Here is a 17,291-nt window from a genome sequence, read left to right as displayed (position 1 = left end):
TCTTACAAAAGAAGTTATCCCAGCTTTACAGTATCTGGGATTTTTCTGAATTGAAAATCTCTCCATGCCTGCCCCAACCTTTCAATTCTACCACAATAAAAACCAAGAAGAGAAGGAAGAACATAGCCCTGAAAATTCTTGTTCAGTTCTTGTTACCTGATACTGAAGAGTTTTACTGGAATCTTTGGAGCAGGAATGCTGAATTTCAATTGTCCAGCTTTTACACTGACTTGTGCTTCAATTCCAGATTCATGGAATATATTGGAATTCATCTCCACACCACTTCCAGAAAATTCAGGCATGTTTATTCCCAGGTGTGTCACAAACTCAACTGCTACAGAAGGTTTAGCAATGAGATCTGCTTGCATCTATTTAATAAAAACAAAATGGAGTATTTATTTGCCCAATACATTTCTTCCTGGTTATACAAAAAAACCCCCATAAGACTCCTGATAATACAGAGGTAATTTTTATAGAATTGAATTTGCTATCTGATTTCAAAATCACATTAAAAGAAAAAAAAAAAAAAAAAAAAGAAAAGAAAAAAAAAAAAAAAAAAAAAAAAAAAAGAAGAACCACCCAAAAAACCTGCAAGATCTTAAGGCCAAGGATCCCTACAAACTTTAACGAAAAATACTCATGCTTCAGAAAGATTTTAGACATGGAGCTACTTGCTTGTGTTTTTAAATCTGAAGACAAGAGTCAGTTTTCCATTCTAAGAAAAAAAAATAGCATTTTTCAAAGACAATGGGCAAACTGTTTAACAAAAAAGAAATGGATCCAAGATTTGTTCAGATTCTCTAAACACAAATGAGCTTATTGTGAAGCTTTTTGCTGTGGCTATTAAAAAAGAAGTGACAGAATGAAAAATTCTGGAAAATATTCCAAAGCTAACTAAAGGGCAACAAGTACTAAATTTGAGGATTTATTTTTATTTAGGTCTTGTATATGGTAGAAAATTAAAACTTTAAAGGAACTGAAACTACTAAGAAATTTTTATGAAATATTGACTAGCTTAGAGCAAGGTAGTTATTCAAACTGTAAAAAGGAATAGAAACTTTTTTTTTTTAAATTTTAAGCAGATAGTTAATTTTATGTCATATGCTTTTTCCTTGTTACAATTTTAAGATGTTTCCTCTCAGGTGAAAATATACTTTACTTGACTCAATTTTCAATATTATTTTTAACTGCTAATCAAATTTTGTCACTTCGAATTGGCCACAACAAAATGTTTTGGTAAATTTTTTGCTTGAACAGCAAATTCACATACACATTTGTACTTTCACACCATTGTCATTTGAGTGCAGAGGGAGAGAAAGAAGCAGATCAAAATGTTTTATTTTTGAGAGAGTGATTGAAATACTTTTAATTCATAAATTTTATTATGTCTCATTCATAATTTATTATATGCATTACTTCTTAATCTAATCTAAATGTCATGCTAAAATTAAACAAAGACTTCTAATGAGTTTGGGTTTTTTTAATACTGAGAACATTTTGCAATCATTAAAATGTTTCTGGTGCTACAATTTTATCGATAAATGAAAATGTAGATTATTAGGAGGAGAAAAGATATAGACAACTATTGGGACTTACGCTTTTTTGATGAAGCCTTGCAGCTACTCTTGCCCCAGGTGTTGCTATTCCAGACAAGGCAAACTTCAGTTGCAAACCTGCTCCAGTTGGAAGCTCAAACTCATTGTCCATGAATATGTAGTGGACAAAGAGATCTCTGTCAATACCTTTTGAGATGGCTTGTGCAACCTGTGAATCAAACAAGGAAATGAATGCTAACAAACGCACACTTTGGAATAAGCACATTTTGTAGTATTTTACTTTTCAAACATTCCGGGAATGATTGCAACTCCAGAAGTTAATTTCATATGGACTAGAGAATCTAATTTCCCCAGATTCATTGCTTCAAAAAATATACTGTCAGTAAAATCAGTAAAATTTACTGTCAGTAAAATAAGACTGTCAGTAAAATCTGAACTTTAAATGAATACCAGCTTTTTTACCAGCTTTGATACACAAAGGTTATCTACCTTTGCATACACATACAAAGGTGAATTGGTTTAGATACCATGTAACATTCTGCTTTCCCCAAAGTCAATGGCAAAGCACTATTTTACCTCAATGAAAGAAAGATATTACCAAATATTCATAAAATGTGCTACATCTTTTCTTTTTAACATGACAAGCATGAAATATTTAATATTAAGACATATTTACACAATTAAAAATTTAGTCATATAACTTAATAGACAGTACTAAAGTTTTGGGATTTGTTCCAGTAAATATCTTGATAATACAATATGATCTGAACTTTCCTTTTTTCCTTCCCCTCACCAATCCTCCAGAAGGACTCCACTTGGCTATTGAGGAGTCTTCATAGATTTCTCAGAGTCCTTCAACATAAGCCTGGGTATTTTATTTTGAATAATTTTATTTTCATGCTGGTATCAAATATTTTTACACAATAGTTAAATACAATCTAAATCTTAAAAAAAAAAACCTTGTTAAAAAAAAAAAGTTGATAATGCACATTGCTGCATCAGAAACGTACCATTTCGGGAACAGTCTGAAGAGTTTTAACACTCTTTAAAATCAAGCTTCCCAGCAGTTTAAAATCATTGAGTTTCATGTACCCAAGTTCTTCTCCAAGGATCCTTAGATATGCTCTTCCTTCTGGAGCTTCTTTGCTGCCCAATTCTTTTATCAGTTTTTCAACGTTAAGTATTATTCCTTTCATGATATCCTGAAAATTCAGTCAGAAAGCAATAAAACAGTATACGTAAGAAGTATCTAACATCATATATCTAGAACAGGTACTTAGTGAATGACACTATTCTGCACATGCAGTTAAAAATTTCTCTCCAGAGAAAACCCCTCCAAATACAATTAAGAAAATATATTGATAAATAACATTAAGAATTTCTGTTTCTCTCACCAGAGAAGAGAAAGAACGTACACAGTAAAGCAGTAAGTGCTATTATTACTGTGTAAAATTAGGAATGTTGTGCTGCACAGAGAAGGTTTTCAAGCTGTACCTGATCCTGCTTGCCATCCTGTGAGTAACCAAAATAGTCAAAAAGTGCCTTGGAAACCTGCTCTGGCACTTTGCCATCAACCCAGTACAAGGCCTTGGTTGCAGTGTCTGGGAAAAATCCCTTCTCTCCAAACAATGCTTCCAGTGTTGGTTCAAATCCCTTTCCATCCAAGCCAAGCTGGAAAGAACAGAAAGGACAATACATAACTGATATAGTTGTCCCCTCTTCTTCGGAACTTTACAACAAATAGACTTTCTAGGAAGCAAAAAATTCTTTTAAAGTTTATCCTAGAAACCCATGATTCTTAAGGGAAGATATGAAACACTATGTCATATAATTAATTTTATCTCTGTGGTGTAGTTCAACAAAAAACCTGTGCATAGGTTGTATGTCACTTAAAATCTACAATGAGTAGTTCAGTGTGCCAGTAATGAGTCATTAGGACAAAGTCAGCTTGTTACAGATGGGTTCATTTTACCCTGAGCCCTTTAATAACTTCAACAGGGTCGTCCATCCAGTCAGTGTCAAGCGACATCATATAACGGATGGCTTGCTCTAAAGCCCATTGAGACCAAATCAAAGTCCCCTTGTAGTCACAGTGATCCTTAGATTTCTACCAAGGCTTGTAAAAAAATGCATTATTCACAGGAAGTTATAAAAAACCAGAAATGAGAATGAAAGCAGCTGAATACTAGCAAATGTTTTTGATAATTGTTCTACCTCAAAGACATCACTTGGGTCGAATCCATAGGCATGCAGGGTGGTTTTCAGCATGGTCTCTTTAGGAATATAGCTGTTTGGATCAAATATCACATTTCCTTCTACTTTGGCAGAGATGGGGTCAATTCCAGGTACAGAAATTCTTTTTGAAATCTGGTAATTTTGTGAGAATTTTCTGAAATCTTTGGCTGTTGGGAGCTGATTTCCTTTCAGAGCTTCTTCAACTCGGCTTTTTAGACTAGGGAAGAGGACAGCAATTAAAATACTATTCACATATATTCTAAACACTCATTTAGTCTTATTTAAGGGATTTTTTATGCTGCTTGCAGACATTCATACAGCTGTACTGATTGGTAATGGATAGCTCTCTGCACATATCTAACAGTAAACATAAGATTTAAGGGAAAGCACATCATCTGGCATTGTTCTGACAAAGCCAGTTTGCTCAGCTGATGTGCTTGTTCAAATAAACAGAAAAACCAATCAAAAACTCCACTGCTAGATAACTACTACTGCAACTACGGTCAAAACATTTTCTTCCAATGAGACCAATATACACCTAAATTTCACTTACTATTCAATGCCCAGTTCTTCAGAGTCCAGGATGTTGGCAATGTGTGAGGCAACAAAGCTTTTCACTTGCTCGCTCTTCTCCTTTGTGAGGATTCTCAAAATCTTTGCGAGGTCACTTGGGGAAGGATTTTTCATCACTAGGAGGTAGGATGCTAGACGTTTGTCTGTGGGTGCATCCGATTCTTGGAATACTTTGAGAAGTGCTGAACGGTCCTGTGTAAATAGAGACAGGTTTGCACTGATGAACTGGCTCATGGATGATATTGCTAAACACTTTTGGGAATATGCAAGGTGAAACAACCACAGAATATTCTTAATTGGAAGGAACTCTTAAAGATCATTGAGTCCAAGTCTTTAGTGACTACATACCTATTTTTGTACCTTATTTCTAGAGCCTATCACAGCAATTTCTTTGAAGTTATTTTGCTAAACTTTCTTTTGCTAGGAAACACCATAGAAGTTATGGTGTTATATTCATCATCAGTTATATTATAACTGATTTTCATAGAATCAGAGGATCACAGAATCGTTTGTGTTGGAAGGGCCCTTGAAGACCATCTAGTTCCAGTTCCTCTGCCATGGGCAGAGACACCTTTCACTGGACCAGGCTGCTCAGAGTCCCCTCTAACCTGGCCTTGGACACTTCCAGGGATGGGGCATCCACAGCTTCTCTGAGCAACCTGTGCCAGGGCCTCACCACCCTCACAGTTAAGAATTTCTTCCTAATGTCTAATCTAAACCTACTCTCTTTTAATTTGAACCCATTTCCCCTTTTCCTGTCACTAAATAATCTGGTAAATAGTCTCTCTTATCCTTTATTATATACTCTTATATATTTAATTTATTTTCCCCTCTTTTTTCTCCTTATCTTTTTTTGTTTGCTTTTTTATTTATCCTTTATTTTTTTATCTGATACATACAGGTTACATTTTTACTTAAGAATTCTGATTTTTGATTGTTGGGAAATATATGTGCAAACATATTCCAAATTCTCAAAATTTGGAAAAAAGACCATTCCATTTAGGAAAAAAAGGTGAACAAGACCTACTGCTGCAGGAAAATTAAAAACATAGTTTAAAACTAAGGAATAATTAAAAAATTTAAAAGTATTAAACTGAATCTGAGGATATGGTTTGCAGGTGTTTCCAGCCTCCCAGACTTTTTAAGCCTTGTCTGGAAACAAGAGCATATCTTTTAGAGAAGATTTTTTTTTAATATTGAAACTATCTCACCATACTGAGCAGAAATGCTCTGTGTAATGATATTTATTCTGTAAGGGATGCTGTAATGTCACTGAATTATAAGCACACATCTACCCAGTATTGTTAACAATGACAACAAAATGCCAATATAAAATAGGGACGGGATTTTTTTCTTAGCTAAATACATTTAAGTCTGGGGTAATTCATTAGTTAACACCACCTTTAAATAAGCAGTACTCCATTTAAGACATTAAAGGGAACAGATCTGAACTTCCCATTTAACTGAGACTATCTATACAAAGAAACTGCATCTCAAAAGAGCAACACACACTAAGTCAGGAGGCTTCCCAGAAATGTGTATGGAAGCTTACTAAAGGGGTTCTGAAAAGCTGGAGACATCTAAAAGGGAGATAGCAGAATCGAAAAATGGGAAAAACTTTGCAGGTTCAGTTACTCCTGTGAACAGTCATGGTGAACTGAGAACAGTTTATCCTGGTCCTTGTGACCAATTTACCTCTTCAGTAATTGTCATTTTCCTGAATGCCTGGATGGCTGCTTTCTGAACTGCAAGTGAGGCAGCTTCATTTCTGATACATGTCTTCAGAGAAGATTTCACACTGGGTTTAGCTTTCTCCATTACTGCACCCATGTTTCCAATAGCCTGGCAGAGATGAAAACACAGAAAGATGATAAAAACTTCCTCTCCACCAAGAGAAGTAGAGTAATAGATGTGATAATATAATAAAATATAATATAATATTAGTATTATAATAATAGCCTGCATAAGGAAAGAAGGAAATAAAATTACCCGAAGTGTGAGGTATGTGAGTTCATCTTCCCCAGAACAATCAGTGCCAAGCAGTGATACCATGAAGTCTGCAACATCTGCTATTTCTTCTGTCACAATCATCTTCTCATTGTAGAACCTAAAGAAATAGATAAACATATCAGAAACAAGACAGAAAATTGGGAAATGTCTATATTTTATCCCTAGAGAGCAAATACATGAAAATAAAAATATCCTCCAAAAGTGAACACTCTTAGGGTTTACTCTAAGCACTGTAATTTTACACAATTGCATGCTACCACTACGTACTTAGTAACAGAATGACTCAAGCCATAAAATGAAGCTCTACTCGGCTGATACTGGGCCATGTTAAGAATCTCCCGTATTCTTTGTGGAGTTGGAGAAGGCAGGAGCCCCAGGGTGTATGTGACCAGGTCTGCCACGAGTGGATTCACATTTCCAGTTCTCAGGATCTGAAGGATTGCACTGTAGCACTCTGGAGTCCCACACTGGGCCAGGGCCTGGACGGTGATGGAGCTGAAAGGAGAAGAGATGACTTTTATTAATTAATTCTCTGTTTGCAGTTATCGCTGCACCTTGACTGTTTGAAACAAACATATGGCAGATTTGTTAAGGTGTTTTATATAAATAATGTAAGCTTATGTGTGATGGGAAGCAAATTATGCAATTTCTTACCAAAAAGAAGCATCTTGGTTTTACAAGTTATACTAAAAACCCAATTAAATTAGAAGAAGTAAGTATAAACGATATGATCATTACATAAACATATCTTTTTTTTTCCTTCACAACAGACTTTTCCACAACTTTAAGTATTATTATCTGATATATTGACCCAGACTGAGGTTCTAGCTCCTTTACAAATGGAGGACATAAAGTATATGTAAACTGGCTGAAGTCCAGCTCGGAAAAAGAGTAAGGGTGTGGAGTGGAGGGCTGGGTCAGTTAGGATAACACTAATCTTTCTGAAAGCCACTCTTTACCCCTAACACATCTCTAATTTAAAACCAATTGCAGCAAATCATCAACGACAGCATGGCTTTGCCATGGCACTGATGTGTGGTGTCCTTGCACTGTGAACTGCTGAAACACACCTTGAGGTTTCCATCATCTTTGGAACAAGAGAGCCAAGGGTGCTGTTATGCAAACTTCTCAGCCCAGAAACAAATCTGTAAAAGAGTCTTGCTCTCTGCTGGTTCCCCAGGGAAGCTGTGAGTTTCTGCATTTCCTGCAGGGTTTTCAGAACAGCATCACCCTGCCTGGGTAGTTTGGCATGTGTACTTTCCAGTGCAAGCCCCTTCTCTTCCAGTGCATCTAGAAATGGGAAAATAATTGCATTTTTTATGTCTTTATCAGGGAGCTATGTTAATTTTTATCTTCTGTCATACATTCAGTATAAATTCAAAGTCTGTACATTATTTTATATAACTGTTGAAGTTTAACAGCTGAACAGTTTACACAAATAATGGCATGGAATTTAATATAATTGTTCCAAAAGTTGTATATTTGCATACATTCTTTTATATTTTCATGAAAATTATTCCTTAACACCTCTAATATGGCCATAGTTTGCCTTTTCAACTATTAATAAATATATGTTATAAGAAATATTTTTTGACTAGAATTAACAACTGCAGGTCAGAAAGGCATGTTTCAGAACAAAATACATAATAATAATGGATTGTTTACAGTCGGCATTGAAGCTAAAAGATGCGTAAGAAATTATGGGTAGCCGAAATGGTTTCATTAAACTAATTTCCAATAAGATTAAAATTACTTTTCAAGGAAATGACACATTTTTAATTATAAAGAATATTTTAAAAATGAAAATGAAAACATAAAGATTATTTAAAATTAGCAGTGTTTATAAACTTCTCAGGTTTTCTCATTTTATACTCAAACGTTTCCTTATGAAGTTGATAAACTTTCATTTAAAGTGATTAATTCATTTGATCCCCTCATCTTTAATTAATTCACTATAAAAAAATCACTAAAAAAGTTGTCCCCCGTATTTATATTTTGTCTCTGTATTTATAATATTGAGAACTGCAGCTATACCTCCATCAAAATTTTTGTTAGTGATCTTTGGGGTATCTTCAAGCTTCAGAGTCTGGTTGACCTCTGTCATGACACCATAGCGATTTCTTGGAAAGAAAGAAAAAAAATCAGTGCTTTAGTTGACTCCAAGTGCCTTTACGAGGTCTTGACAGACCTCCTGCCTTTTTAAAAACAAAATGTCTGTTTAGGGATTAAGCAGAATGTGATCCATCACCATTTAAAATGGATATTTATAAAGGGTAATGATAACTAGTGAGCAACCTACTTGTATGAAGAAGGCAGAAACAGGTGTTTTTCACTGCAGACAGCATCTCTGATGTGCCTTTTCTTTGCATCAATATTGTAATGACAGAACTGAGTGCTCTTCAGAAGGGTAGATAATGGGCTGCTCTGTAAAACAAATAGTTTGGCAGTCAGTTTACTGTGTAGGATAGGAAAAAATCATAGTTTTAAAGGTTAACACAGTTTTATGGTAAGATTAACAGCTACATATTGGAAATGAAGGTGCAAAACTGGAAACACTCTTACACAAAGACAAAATTGTGCCAGTAACAATCTTTGGACTTAAGTCTCTTGTCAGGCAAAAATCCCACTGAAATGTTCCCTCAGGCCTTACTGAGGTGTTTGGGTTAGTAGTTACTTCATGATTAATCCCCTGCTGCCCACAACAAAGGCTCCTTCATAAAACCAATTTCTAAGTTTTGGAATAGTTCAGTACCCTTGTAACAACTGTGATGTTCTCTTTAATTTCAGTCTTGTGACACAAATTTTAAAGGCTTCTACAAAAAGCTATCAAAGTGGCAGAAATTATAAAATGTGTTTTCAGCATTATATAAAATCTTTTTTTTTTTTGGTTAAGGCACTCAAAAGCACAGATGTCATCACATCACAAAGAAATCTGACAATATTCATGCAAGAAACGCTATCTGGTCATTGTGGATTAACAGGTAGACTGAACATTTTGTCAAACCATTTACTTCAGGGCATCTACAGCCCTCTCCTCCTGGACCTCACATACACTTTAGAGGACTACATGTTTTAGATAAAATTGCAATTTTGAAAATTTTGACCCACAAAACTAAAAATCTGGCTATGCTCTGATAGGTTATTGAATAATCAATAATACTAACTCCATAGATGAAAAGTTCTCCTTTAAAACAGAGAAGACCATGAAAGAAGGTAATTACACTCTTGCTCTGCATCTGTTTTTCTCTAGTGACAGCCAACAATACTGCAGTCTGATCTAATGGAAGCGTGCAGAAAAACTACGTTTTCAAAAAATAAATATAAAACTTAGTCATGGTAGAGACTGTTCATCATTTTAAGTGCTGGTGCTACATTATGCTACATTATATAATTTTAAATGGCATACTTACTAGTCCTTTTACAATGGCAATAGGGCTGACATGATCTCTGATGGGACTGAAGTTGTCACAGCCTTTCAGGTACCTGGTAATTGAAATATCTTCTGCAACATTGGCTTTTCTGGATTTGAATTCAACTTCACTGTCACACTTTCCATACACAGTATCCTGGAAAGAAGAAAGAAGTCATTGCCTTTGCTCATGTGGTCAGACATTTTCTGATCTGCTTGAAAGGCAACCTGATCTGAGTGTCCAGGCCTTTTGAAAATGATGTTCAGGAATAGCTCTGTCTAGGTGAGAGACAATTTTTTCCATTGGTTAGAACAATAAAGTGAATGCTTTCAAAAGACCTACCATTGGAATTGTTTTTGTGTTTTCCACTGTTTCTGTTGGCACAAGGAGAGCTGAGATGATACCTCTCTTGAGATTCAGTACATTCAGAGGCTCATCTTTCTCTGGATACAGCTTGACTTTTGTTCCATCCTGAATGCTGAATTTTAGCTCATTCCTGCACCCCAGAAAAACAACATTAGTATGGAATCATATTAGAGCCACACAGTGAACAAGATGTTATCAATAACCTGCTGGGCTAGAGACAAAGCATCATGTTTATCTTGATCTGTCATTATTTACAATTCATTGCTATTACTAACAGAAAGTATTACTATTAAAGCAGCAAAATTCTGACCAAGGACATTTTGATTTCACCAGATTACATCATCTAAGGGCAAGTAAATACCAAGAGCAATGGCTGAAAGTTGGAATTGTATGAATTTGGAGAGGAGATAAATAAATTTTTAGAGTGAGGTAATTATTAACTACTGCAATAGACTACAAAATGATGGGAAGGATTTTCTACTAGTTGGACTGTAAATAAAACCTTAATTGATTTCTGTAAAACATATTTTAACACTGTCTCAAGTTGGTTTGAGATCTATAGCTTGTGAGACACGATGACTGCTGAGGCACTGAAAGAAGCATGAAGGTGCATGACTAAAATAGGCACTGACAAGCACTAGAGACTAGCTGGGTGGAGGGTGTAGAAGAAATTAGTAGCAAAGCAGATAACTAAGGAAAAGATTAGCTACACATGCCATTAGAGATTGGGATTGGAAATCTGGACTTCAGTCTCAAATGACTTTCTATTGCACAGGCTGTTAGCAAAGAAAAATTATCTTAAATGAGTGGAGCCATTTGAGAATGGGCTTACAAGAAGAAACAATGGTCACACTTGCAATATTTTTTGGGGCAGTACTCAACAAGTTCCTGATGTAGATGACAGAAATGAAGAAAGCATTCCAGGTGAAAATGTTGTTTGTAAAATTCCCTTTCCTACTGGCAATTGAAAACTACGTTAACCCTAAAGTGTATGAGGGAAAGTTTTGTTGTGAAACCAGCTTATAAATCTACCGTGTTATCATGAAATTTGTTCCATGCCTAGAAAAACATAATCAGGGTGGACTGTTTACATTGCAACCTGTTCCATGTTAAGGTCCCAAGTATTGATGATAACTGATATTGCTTACTTGGACATGGCACTGGCAAAGTCCTCAGAGTTCTTGGACTTTTTCAGAACAGCCCTTCCCTCAGTGTCAACACCAAACGTCTCTCTCAGGGAGCAATGCATTGTCTTCAGGATGAAGCGGCACAGCTGGGGTACCTCCAGTTCAACCTGAAAACACAAATATTACGTTATTCTTTTTAGCATTATCACATTTCCAGGATCACCCTGCTACTGCTCTGAAAATTCCTAGGGTTTTGTAAAGTGTCAGGATCACCCTGTTGTTGGGAGAGATTCCAAAGTGCCCTAAAAAGCTTAAGCTAACTCCACGGAGGAGATAAGAGGGCAAGTATTTTCTTGGCTACTAGAATGGATCATAATAAATGAGCAACGTAGTTTCTGAGAATTTTGAGTATTAGGACTGTATGAAAACTTGAATCATTACACTGATCAATGTGTTTAGACTCTATCAGAACAGTATGCGCTAAATAAAAAAATATTTTTCCCAGTTATTCCATTTCAGGAAAAAAAACCCCTCAAAATGATGAGAAAACCCCTCATCATGATGAGAAAGTTTTGGTCAAGACAAGGTGACACTGGGTATGGCCAAATAGTCTATGGGACTTTTTACTCCTACAGGCCTGGTCTTGAGTTACCATCAACAGGCTCTCATGTGATCTTCATGGCATCAATGAGTTATTTTAATTCAACTTCTAGAATGTTTGATGGACATTGGTAGACTGAGCCTGGGAGGTAAGGAAAACTGAAGTACCAGGCCTTGTTCCTTTCTGATGTAAAAGTACAGCCAGACTGGAATTGAAATGCACGAGTTTAGGAGTAGGAAGGACTTCTGGCATCCTCAGTGCCCTCTGTCTAGAACTAAGGGAGGGCTTAGTCTTCACGATTCTCAATATGTGCCCCTCAAAAGGATGATCTTGTTTGGAAAATCATTGAAGGATGCTCCCCAGCTGCCAGCTCCCATGTTGTTAAGTACACGTACACATGCACATTAAGCACACAGTCCCCAGCTGGGTATATTTACTCCTCTTTGCCTACCTTGCAAGTGATCTTTGAACCACTTCGAGAATCTGCTGTTCCTGTGATCCCACTTGATGTCTCTGCTTCATATGAGTAAACATATTTTCTGAGGGGTTTAAATCTGGTTGCATCCTCTGCAATTGGGAAAATGAGAGTGGTTTTATGGCCTGGGTAGGATATACATATGCAACCTTACAATGTATGCTTAGTGTTATTTAACCAAAATGAATGCCAGAAAAAGGAAGCCTGAAGACCCATGCTCCCACTATTTCCTTTTACAGAATATCTTTCAGACAGAGAAGTGATGCCTTTATGTCAGTCGGATATGTTCTGAAGCATAGGACAAAACTTGTGGGAGCAGCCTAAGTTTTGGGGTCCACTGCTCAGATGGAATCTGACAGTGTGACCCCACCTGTCCTTAAAATCACACCCAAAAAACAAATGAGAAAAATGGAGAAAGCTTAAAGTGTGAAACTGTTTTAAAAACTACCCTATGGCCTCTAAATTGAGCCAATCAAATTGTGATTTTCAAAATTGGTAATAAAAAGATTTCTTTCAGCTCAGATTTTTCCATCAGAGAATACATTTCCATCATGCAAATGCAAGGAGCAAATTACCATTCACATGATTGAGACTGAAAGCAAAACACCGTAGAAATAGACAGAACACCAAAACTACCATTCCTCAATAAAATTTCACCTGAATTTATGGAGAATTTTTCTGCCCCAGACTCTCTGAAATATGATTTAATCTAATTCACTTATTAGATCAGAAAATTTTACTAGGGTAGATTATTTTAATGGACATAAGCTTTAGTTACACGAAAAACATCCAGAACAAGGGAAAAGCACTAAATTATGACTAAGACTATAACAGGATGGTCTATTTCCAGAGGTGTTTCTATCAAAGCAAGACCCAAAACCTAATAGGCTTCCTCAAAAGAACGAATTTCACCTGTATTTAACCTCGCCCAGCTGCCCTCAGACCCAATCATCTGTAATTTTAAACCCTGCAAGCAGGAATGAATGTGGTAATAGAAATACAGAGAAAAAACAGTCTCCATGTCAAAGACAGGGATATAAGATATTCCTTTAGTGTCTGGAATAAGTTACATAAGCCAAACAATATCCTCAATCACAATTCACTCCCACTAAAACTCCAGGCATTGTTTTAAACTAAAGATGATGATCAGGCACTTGAAGTGCCTGTGTTGGAGCAGTCTAGATCAATCTGAACCAGGAATTACTATTCCTTTGGTTTAGACTGAGCAACTCACTGGAACTGATTCTGTCGTGATCCTGAATGAAAGGCAATTTCCTAAATTGCTCCTCCGTGCTTATTTGTGACTGCCTGACCATATACAGTCCTGATCTACTTTTATTAAAAAAACCAAAGAAAGGTAATCCTGGTGCAAACCCAAATGCCCCCCATCAAATCTGTATGACTTTGCCTGCCTATGCCTGTAGGAATGTAGTTTACTTTTCTTTTATCAAAGCTTTGCCATGTCAGAAGCCAATGGCAATGTTAACATTGCCCTTTATGTCACACCATTTCTTACACTGGGAGGACCACAAATTAGTACTAAAAATCTCTTATTTCCTGACTGCACTATCACTTTTATAAGCTTTGCATACTGTAATAATGTTTTAGCTGTGATTATTTTCATGTAATTGCTAAACAGAATTATTGCAATAATTACTAACTGCCATACATTAATCAGAATCTTGAAAACGTTTGAAAACTTAATTAAATTATCTATTTAACCCTAAAATTAGCTGTTATTAAAAGATTCATCACTAACCTTGTCACTTTTGGCTATCCTAGTCTATAACAGTACTCAGAAAAATTTGCAACACATGTACAGCATGTACATTGCTAAAGTGAAAATTACTGTTTCATATCCTGCTTTTAAACAGAAATCAATGAAAAAGGAATACACAAATGATAAGCTTAGAAATACAAATAAAAAATAAATAATTGTATCAAAAAATAAACACAAAATTGGCAATGAAGCCCAGCAGTCTTTGAGGTGGTTCAGGCATCTGAAGTAAACCAAACTGCCTGGAGATGGTGCTAAAGCACCCAACAAAGGAAACAAAATCCTGAAGAGCAAGAACAAAGCAATTCATTCAGTACTTTGACCCTGTGGTGGAACATTATGTATCTAACCGAGCAGTCAGGGCCAGTCAGAGTTCATTACAAAGATAGTGCAGAAAGTCAGCATTTCCTGACTCTTGCCTTGTTTAAAGAAATTGCTGTCCTTGCTGACAGAGTTGATGATTTATTCTACAGGTATTTAGTCAGATATCTAAGTGCAATTCTGTGGGCTTAGCAGCAGCTGTGAAAGATAAATAAAATGTGAGATTCAGTCCACACTGAAGTGTAGTGTACATAACCTCACTGTTAAAGCTTCATGTTTGGTAACCAGGGATTTCTAGATTAAGGAATTTGCATCTGAAAATTAAGAAATAAAAAATCCCACTCAACTAAACAACAAACTCAAAAACCCAATGGAAAGTAGTTTCTTAAGAAGAACTTCAAGAAGTCAAAAAACTTAACCTCCGCTTGTCCAATCTTAGGAAAGTTTTAAAATTATTTGAACCAAGCCTAATGGATAACTCAATACTTAAAATAAATGGCAATAAGAACTTAAGAATATTACCATCACTTTCATTTAAGTTGTTTCAGAAGTAAATATTAGGAAAATTCAGGCTTTGAAAGATGCATTCAGTTAAAATAGTGACATAAGATAACAAAAGGAAATGCAAGAAACCACTTACTTGAACATGCTGGATTTCCACTTTCAGGTAATTCTTCTTCTGTAAAAAAACCCAAACAAGCAATATTAAAAGTTGGAAAAGCTGTTTACAAAAAAGTGTGTAAAACGAGAGAGATGAAACGTACCATATAACACATTTTACTTCTAAATTTTAGTCTATTTTACCACACAAAAATACTGCAAAATGGAGGAATGGCTATTCTGTGGCTACTCTTTTTATATTTTTTAAAAAGGACAACTATGAAGGTTAATACTAAAATTTTCTGCCAGTAAACCTTTTCTGAATATTGAGAGTTCATTCCTTGGAGGAAAAGAACACTGGCTGGAAACGTATTCAAGTTAAGAAGAATCATTTGCTCCAATCAGTCTTAGATATGTTCCATATGACTCTATTTAAATAAAATTAAATAAAATTAAATTAAACATAATCTACTAAATTTTTTTGCATTTATTGGATGCTATGACATTCTTTGGGATATCACACATGAAGGCCAGCATTTTTCACAATGTTCTCTGCACACTTTCCAAGTTTTCATTCTGGAAATTCTAAGACCAGTCTATAGAAAGAGACTGTAACATTAGTCACAGTAATTTTAAGAGCATCAGAAAAACTGCTTTTGATATTAAAATAAAATTAATAATATTATTAATCACAATTAGAAACAAGGTTTATTGTATAGCAATATGTTTGTGTAACATCAGTCAGGAACAGAATAGTAGTTCAACAAAGATGTATATATGATAAATGAAATCTTCATATAAAACCAGACCTGCATAATTACCTCTAGACTCACTTTTCTCCTTAAGCTCCCTGAAGCCTTAGTTAGGAAACACTACAGAGCTGTATTCTAAAAAGCCACTTCTTGGGAAGCAAGGATAGCTCACAATCCATAGCATCATATTAATCTTAGTTGTCTTCTCTGATCTGAGGGAAAAAACCTCTGTACTGGCCTTCTTCTTTTACTGGTGACTGTGTCCCTTCAATACAAAATTGCATTTAAATTGCCTGCCAAATACACTTTGTGTTACTGCTCTCTCTCTTCACATTTGCTGCTACATAGGTTAGCAACAGCTGGGCCAAGTATGGATGGTATCTCCAAGCTACAGTAGCTCCATGTGGGTTTAAAAGACAATGTTACAGAAAAGCAGTGAATGTCTTACTAGTTGCAAAATACATCAAATCTATTCAAAAGCCATCAGGCAACATTCATGACTTTTCTACGCTGGGATCCTCCAATGACTCCCCATTCCTATGAAGGGAAGAACTTATATCTGTACCACACTGAAACCTTTCTAATTCTGTAAGCCATGGTCCTTTTGATTTTTTTTTTTTTTTTCAATGTTGTAGTTTTAATGGGATCATGAAGAAAGCAGTAAAGAGAGTACTTACGTGTGAGAACACCACTGCTGAGCAGCAGGGAGAGCAGCAAGAGCTGCACAGGGCCCATGGTGAGCCCCGATCCCTCTTGCTGCTCTTTCTTTTCCTCTTTTTCTTCCCTCTTCAAGTCTTCCCTACTGCCTCAGAGGGAGAGTGAGCCTTCTGACTTGGACCTCCATTTATATAGTGTGTAGCAAGCAGCTGAGTCAAACAGTTTAGAAGCTCAGAGCAAATTGCCAAAGGTCCAAAGGTGAGAGTCCCAGATCCTCACTGCGCTCCACACCATGCCCTGCTTTGGTTACTGATAGTCACAGAAACATTTAGGTTGGAAAAAACCTCTAAGATCATCGAGCTAACCTCTAGTAAACTGTGGATGCTCCAGTTAGCCAGGACTGTTCATAAATGATTGACAACAGCTCAGTGAATATTCCTGCTAGCTCCCCATCCTTCCTCCCCTGAGAATCGAAAACTATCATCTTGTGAATTCTACCATTTCAGGATGAATCCAAACACTCCTAAAATACAGGGCTATCCAAGTGCCTCTTCTCCCTTGCCTGCCCCTTCTGAGGAGTTTAGGACCCTCCACTATGGTGGTCCAGTAATTCAAGTCATCCCACCATGCTCCCATGATGGTCACTATATCACAGAAGCCCTGCTGCAGCTCCTCCCGTTTGGCACCCATGCTGTGTTCTTTGGTGTAGACAAACTTCTGGTCCTGCCACCTTTTGAGGGGAGCAGCTCTAATTCCTATGTGATTATTCTCAGGTGCATCTGCTGTTTGTAACACATCAACAGCCCTTGTGCCTGTGCTGCCACAAAAGCA

General features: G+C 36.2%; 1 protein-coding gene across 1 annotated transcript in view; it reads right to left on the bottom strand.

The window, feature by feature from the left end:
• The window catches only part of APOB (apolipoprotein B), a 36,506-nt gene extending 19,507 nt beyond the window's left edge, over positions 1 to 16,999 (bottom strand). The window contains exons 1-18 of the mRNA XM_063391826.1: positions 16,481 to 16,999; positions 15,092 to 15,130; positions 12,330 to 12,445; positions 11,299 to 11,444; positions 10,127 to 10,280; positions 9,785 to 9,940; positions 8,674 to 8,798; positions 8,409 to 8,494; positions 7,445 to 7,664; positions 6,642 to 6,869; positions 6,354 to 6,471; positions 6,060 to 6,206; positions 4,345 to 4,556; positions 3,771 to 4,008; positions 3,051 to 3,227; positions 2,567 to 2,758; positions 1,597 to 1,764; positions 157 to 368 (exon numbers count right to left, since the gene is read on the bottom strand). Of these exons, the coding sequence (XP_063247896.1) occupies positions 157 to 368; positions 1,597 to 1,764; positions 2,567 to 2,758; positions 3,051 to 3,227; positions 3,771 to 4,008; positions 4,345 to 4,556; positions 6,060 to 6,206; positions 6,354 to 6,471; positions 6,642 to 6,869; positions 7,445 to 7,664; positions 8,409 to 8,494; positions 8,674 to 8,798; positions 9,785 to 9,940; positions 10,127 to 10,280; positions 11,299 to 11,444; positions 12,330 to 12,445; positions 15,092 to 15,130; positions 16,481 to 16,538 (2,792 nt within the window). The 5' untranslated portion in view covers positions 16,539 to 16,999. The remainder of the gene's footprint in view (positions 1 to 156; positions 369 to 1,596; positions 1,765 to 2,566; positions 2,759 to 3,050; positions 3,228 to 3,770; positions 4,009 to 4,344; positions 4,557 to 6,059; positions 6,207 to 6,353; positions 6,472 to 6,641; positions 6,870 to 7,444; positions 7,665 to 8,408; positions 8,495 to 8,673; positions 8,799 to 9,784; positions 9,941 to 10,126; positions 10,281 to 11,298; positions 11,445 to 12,329; positions 12,446 to 15,091; positions 15,131 to 16,480) is intronic.
• Positions 17,000 to 17,291: the final 292 nt, after the last annotated feature.

This window comes from Prinia subflava, chromosome 2 (genome assembly GCF_021018805.1).
Source record: "Prinia subflava isolate CZ2003 ecotype Zambia chromosome 2, Cam_Psub_1.2, whole genome shotgun sequence".
Lineage (NCBI taxonomy): Eukaryota > Metazoa > Chordata > Aves > Passeriformes > Cisticolidae > Prinia > Prinia subflava.
Note: the sequence above shows the minus strand (reverse complement) of the source record. Positions and strands in the feature narration are given on the sequence as shown.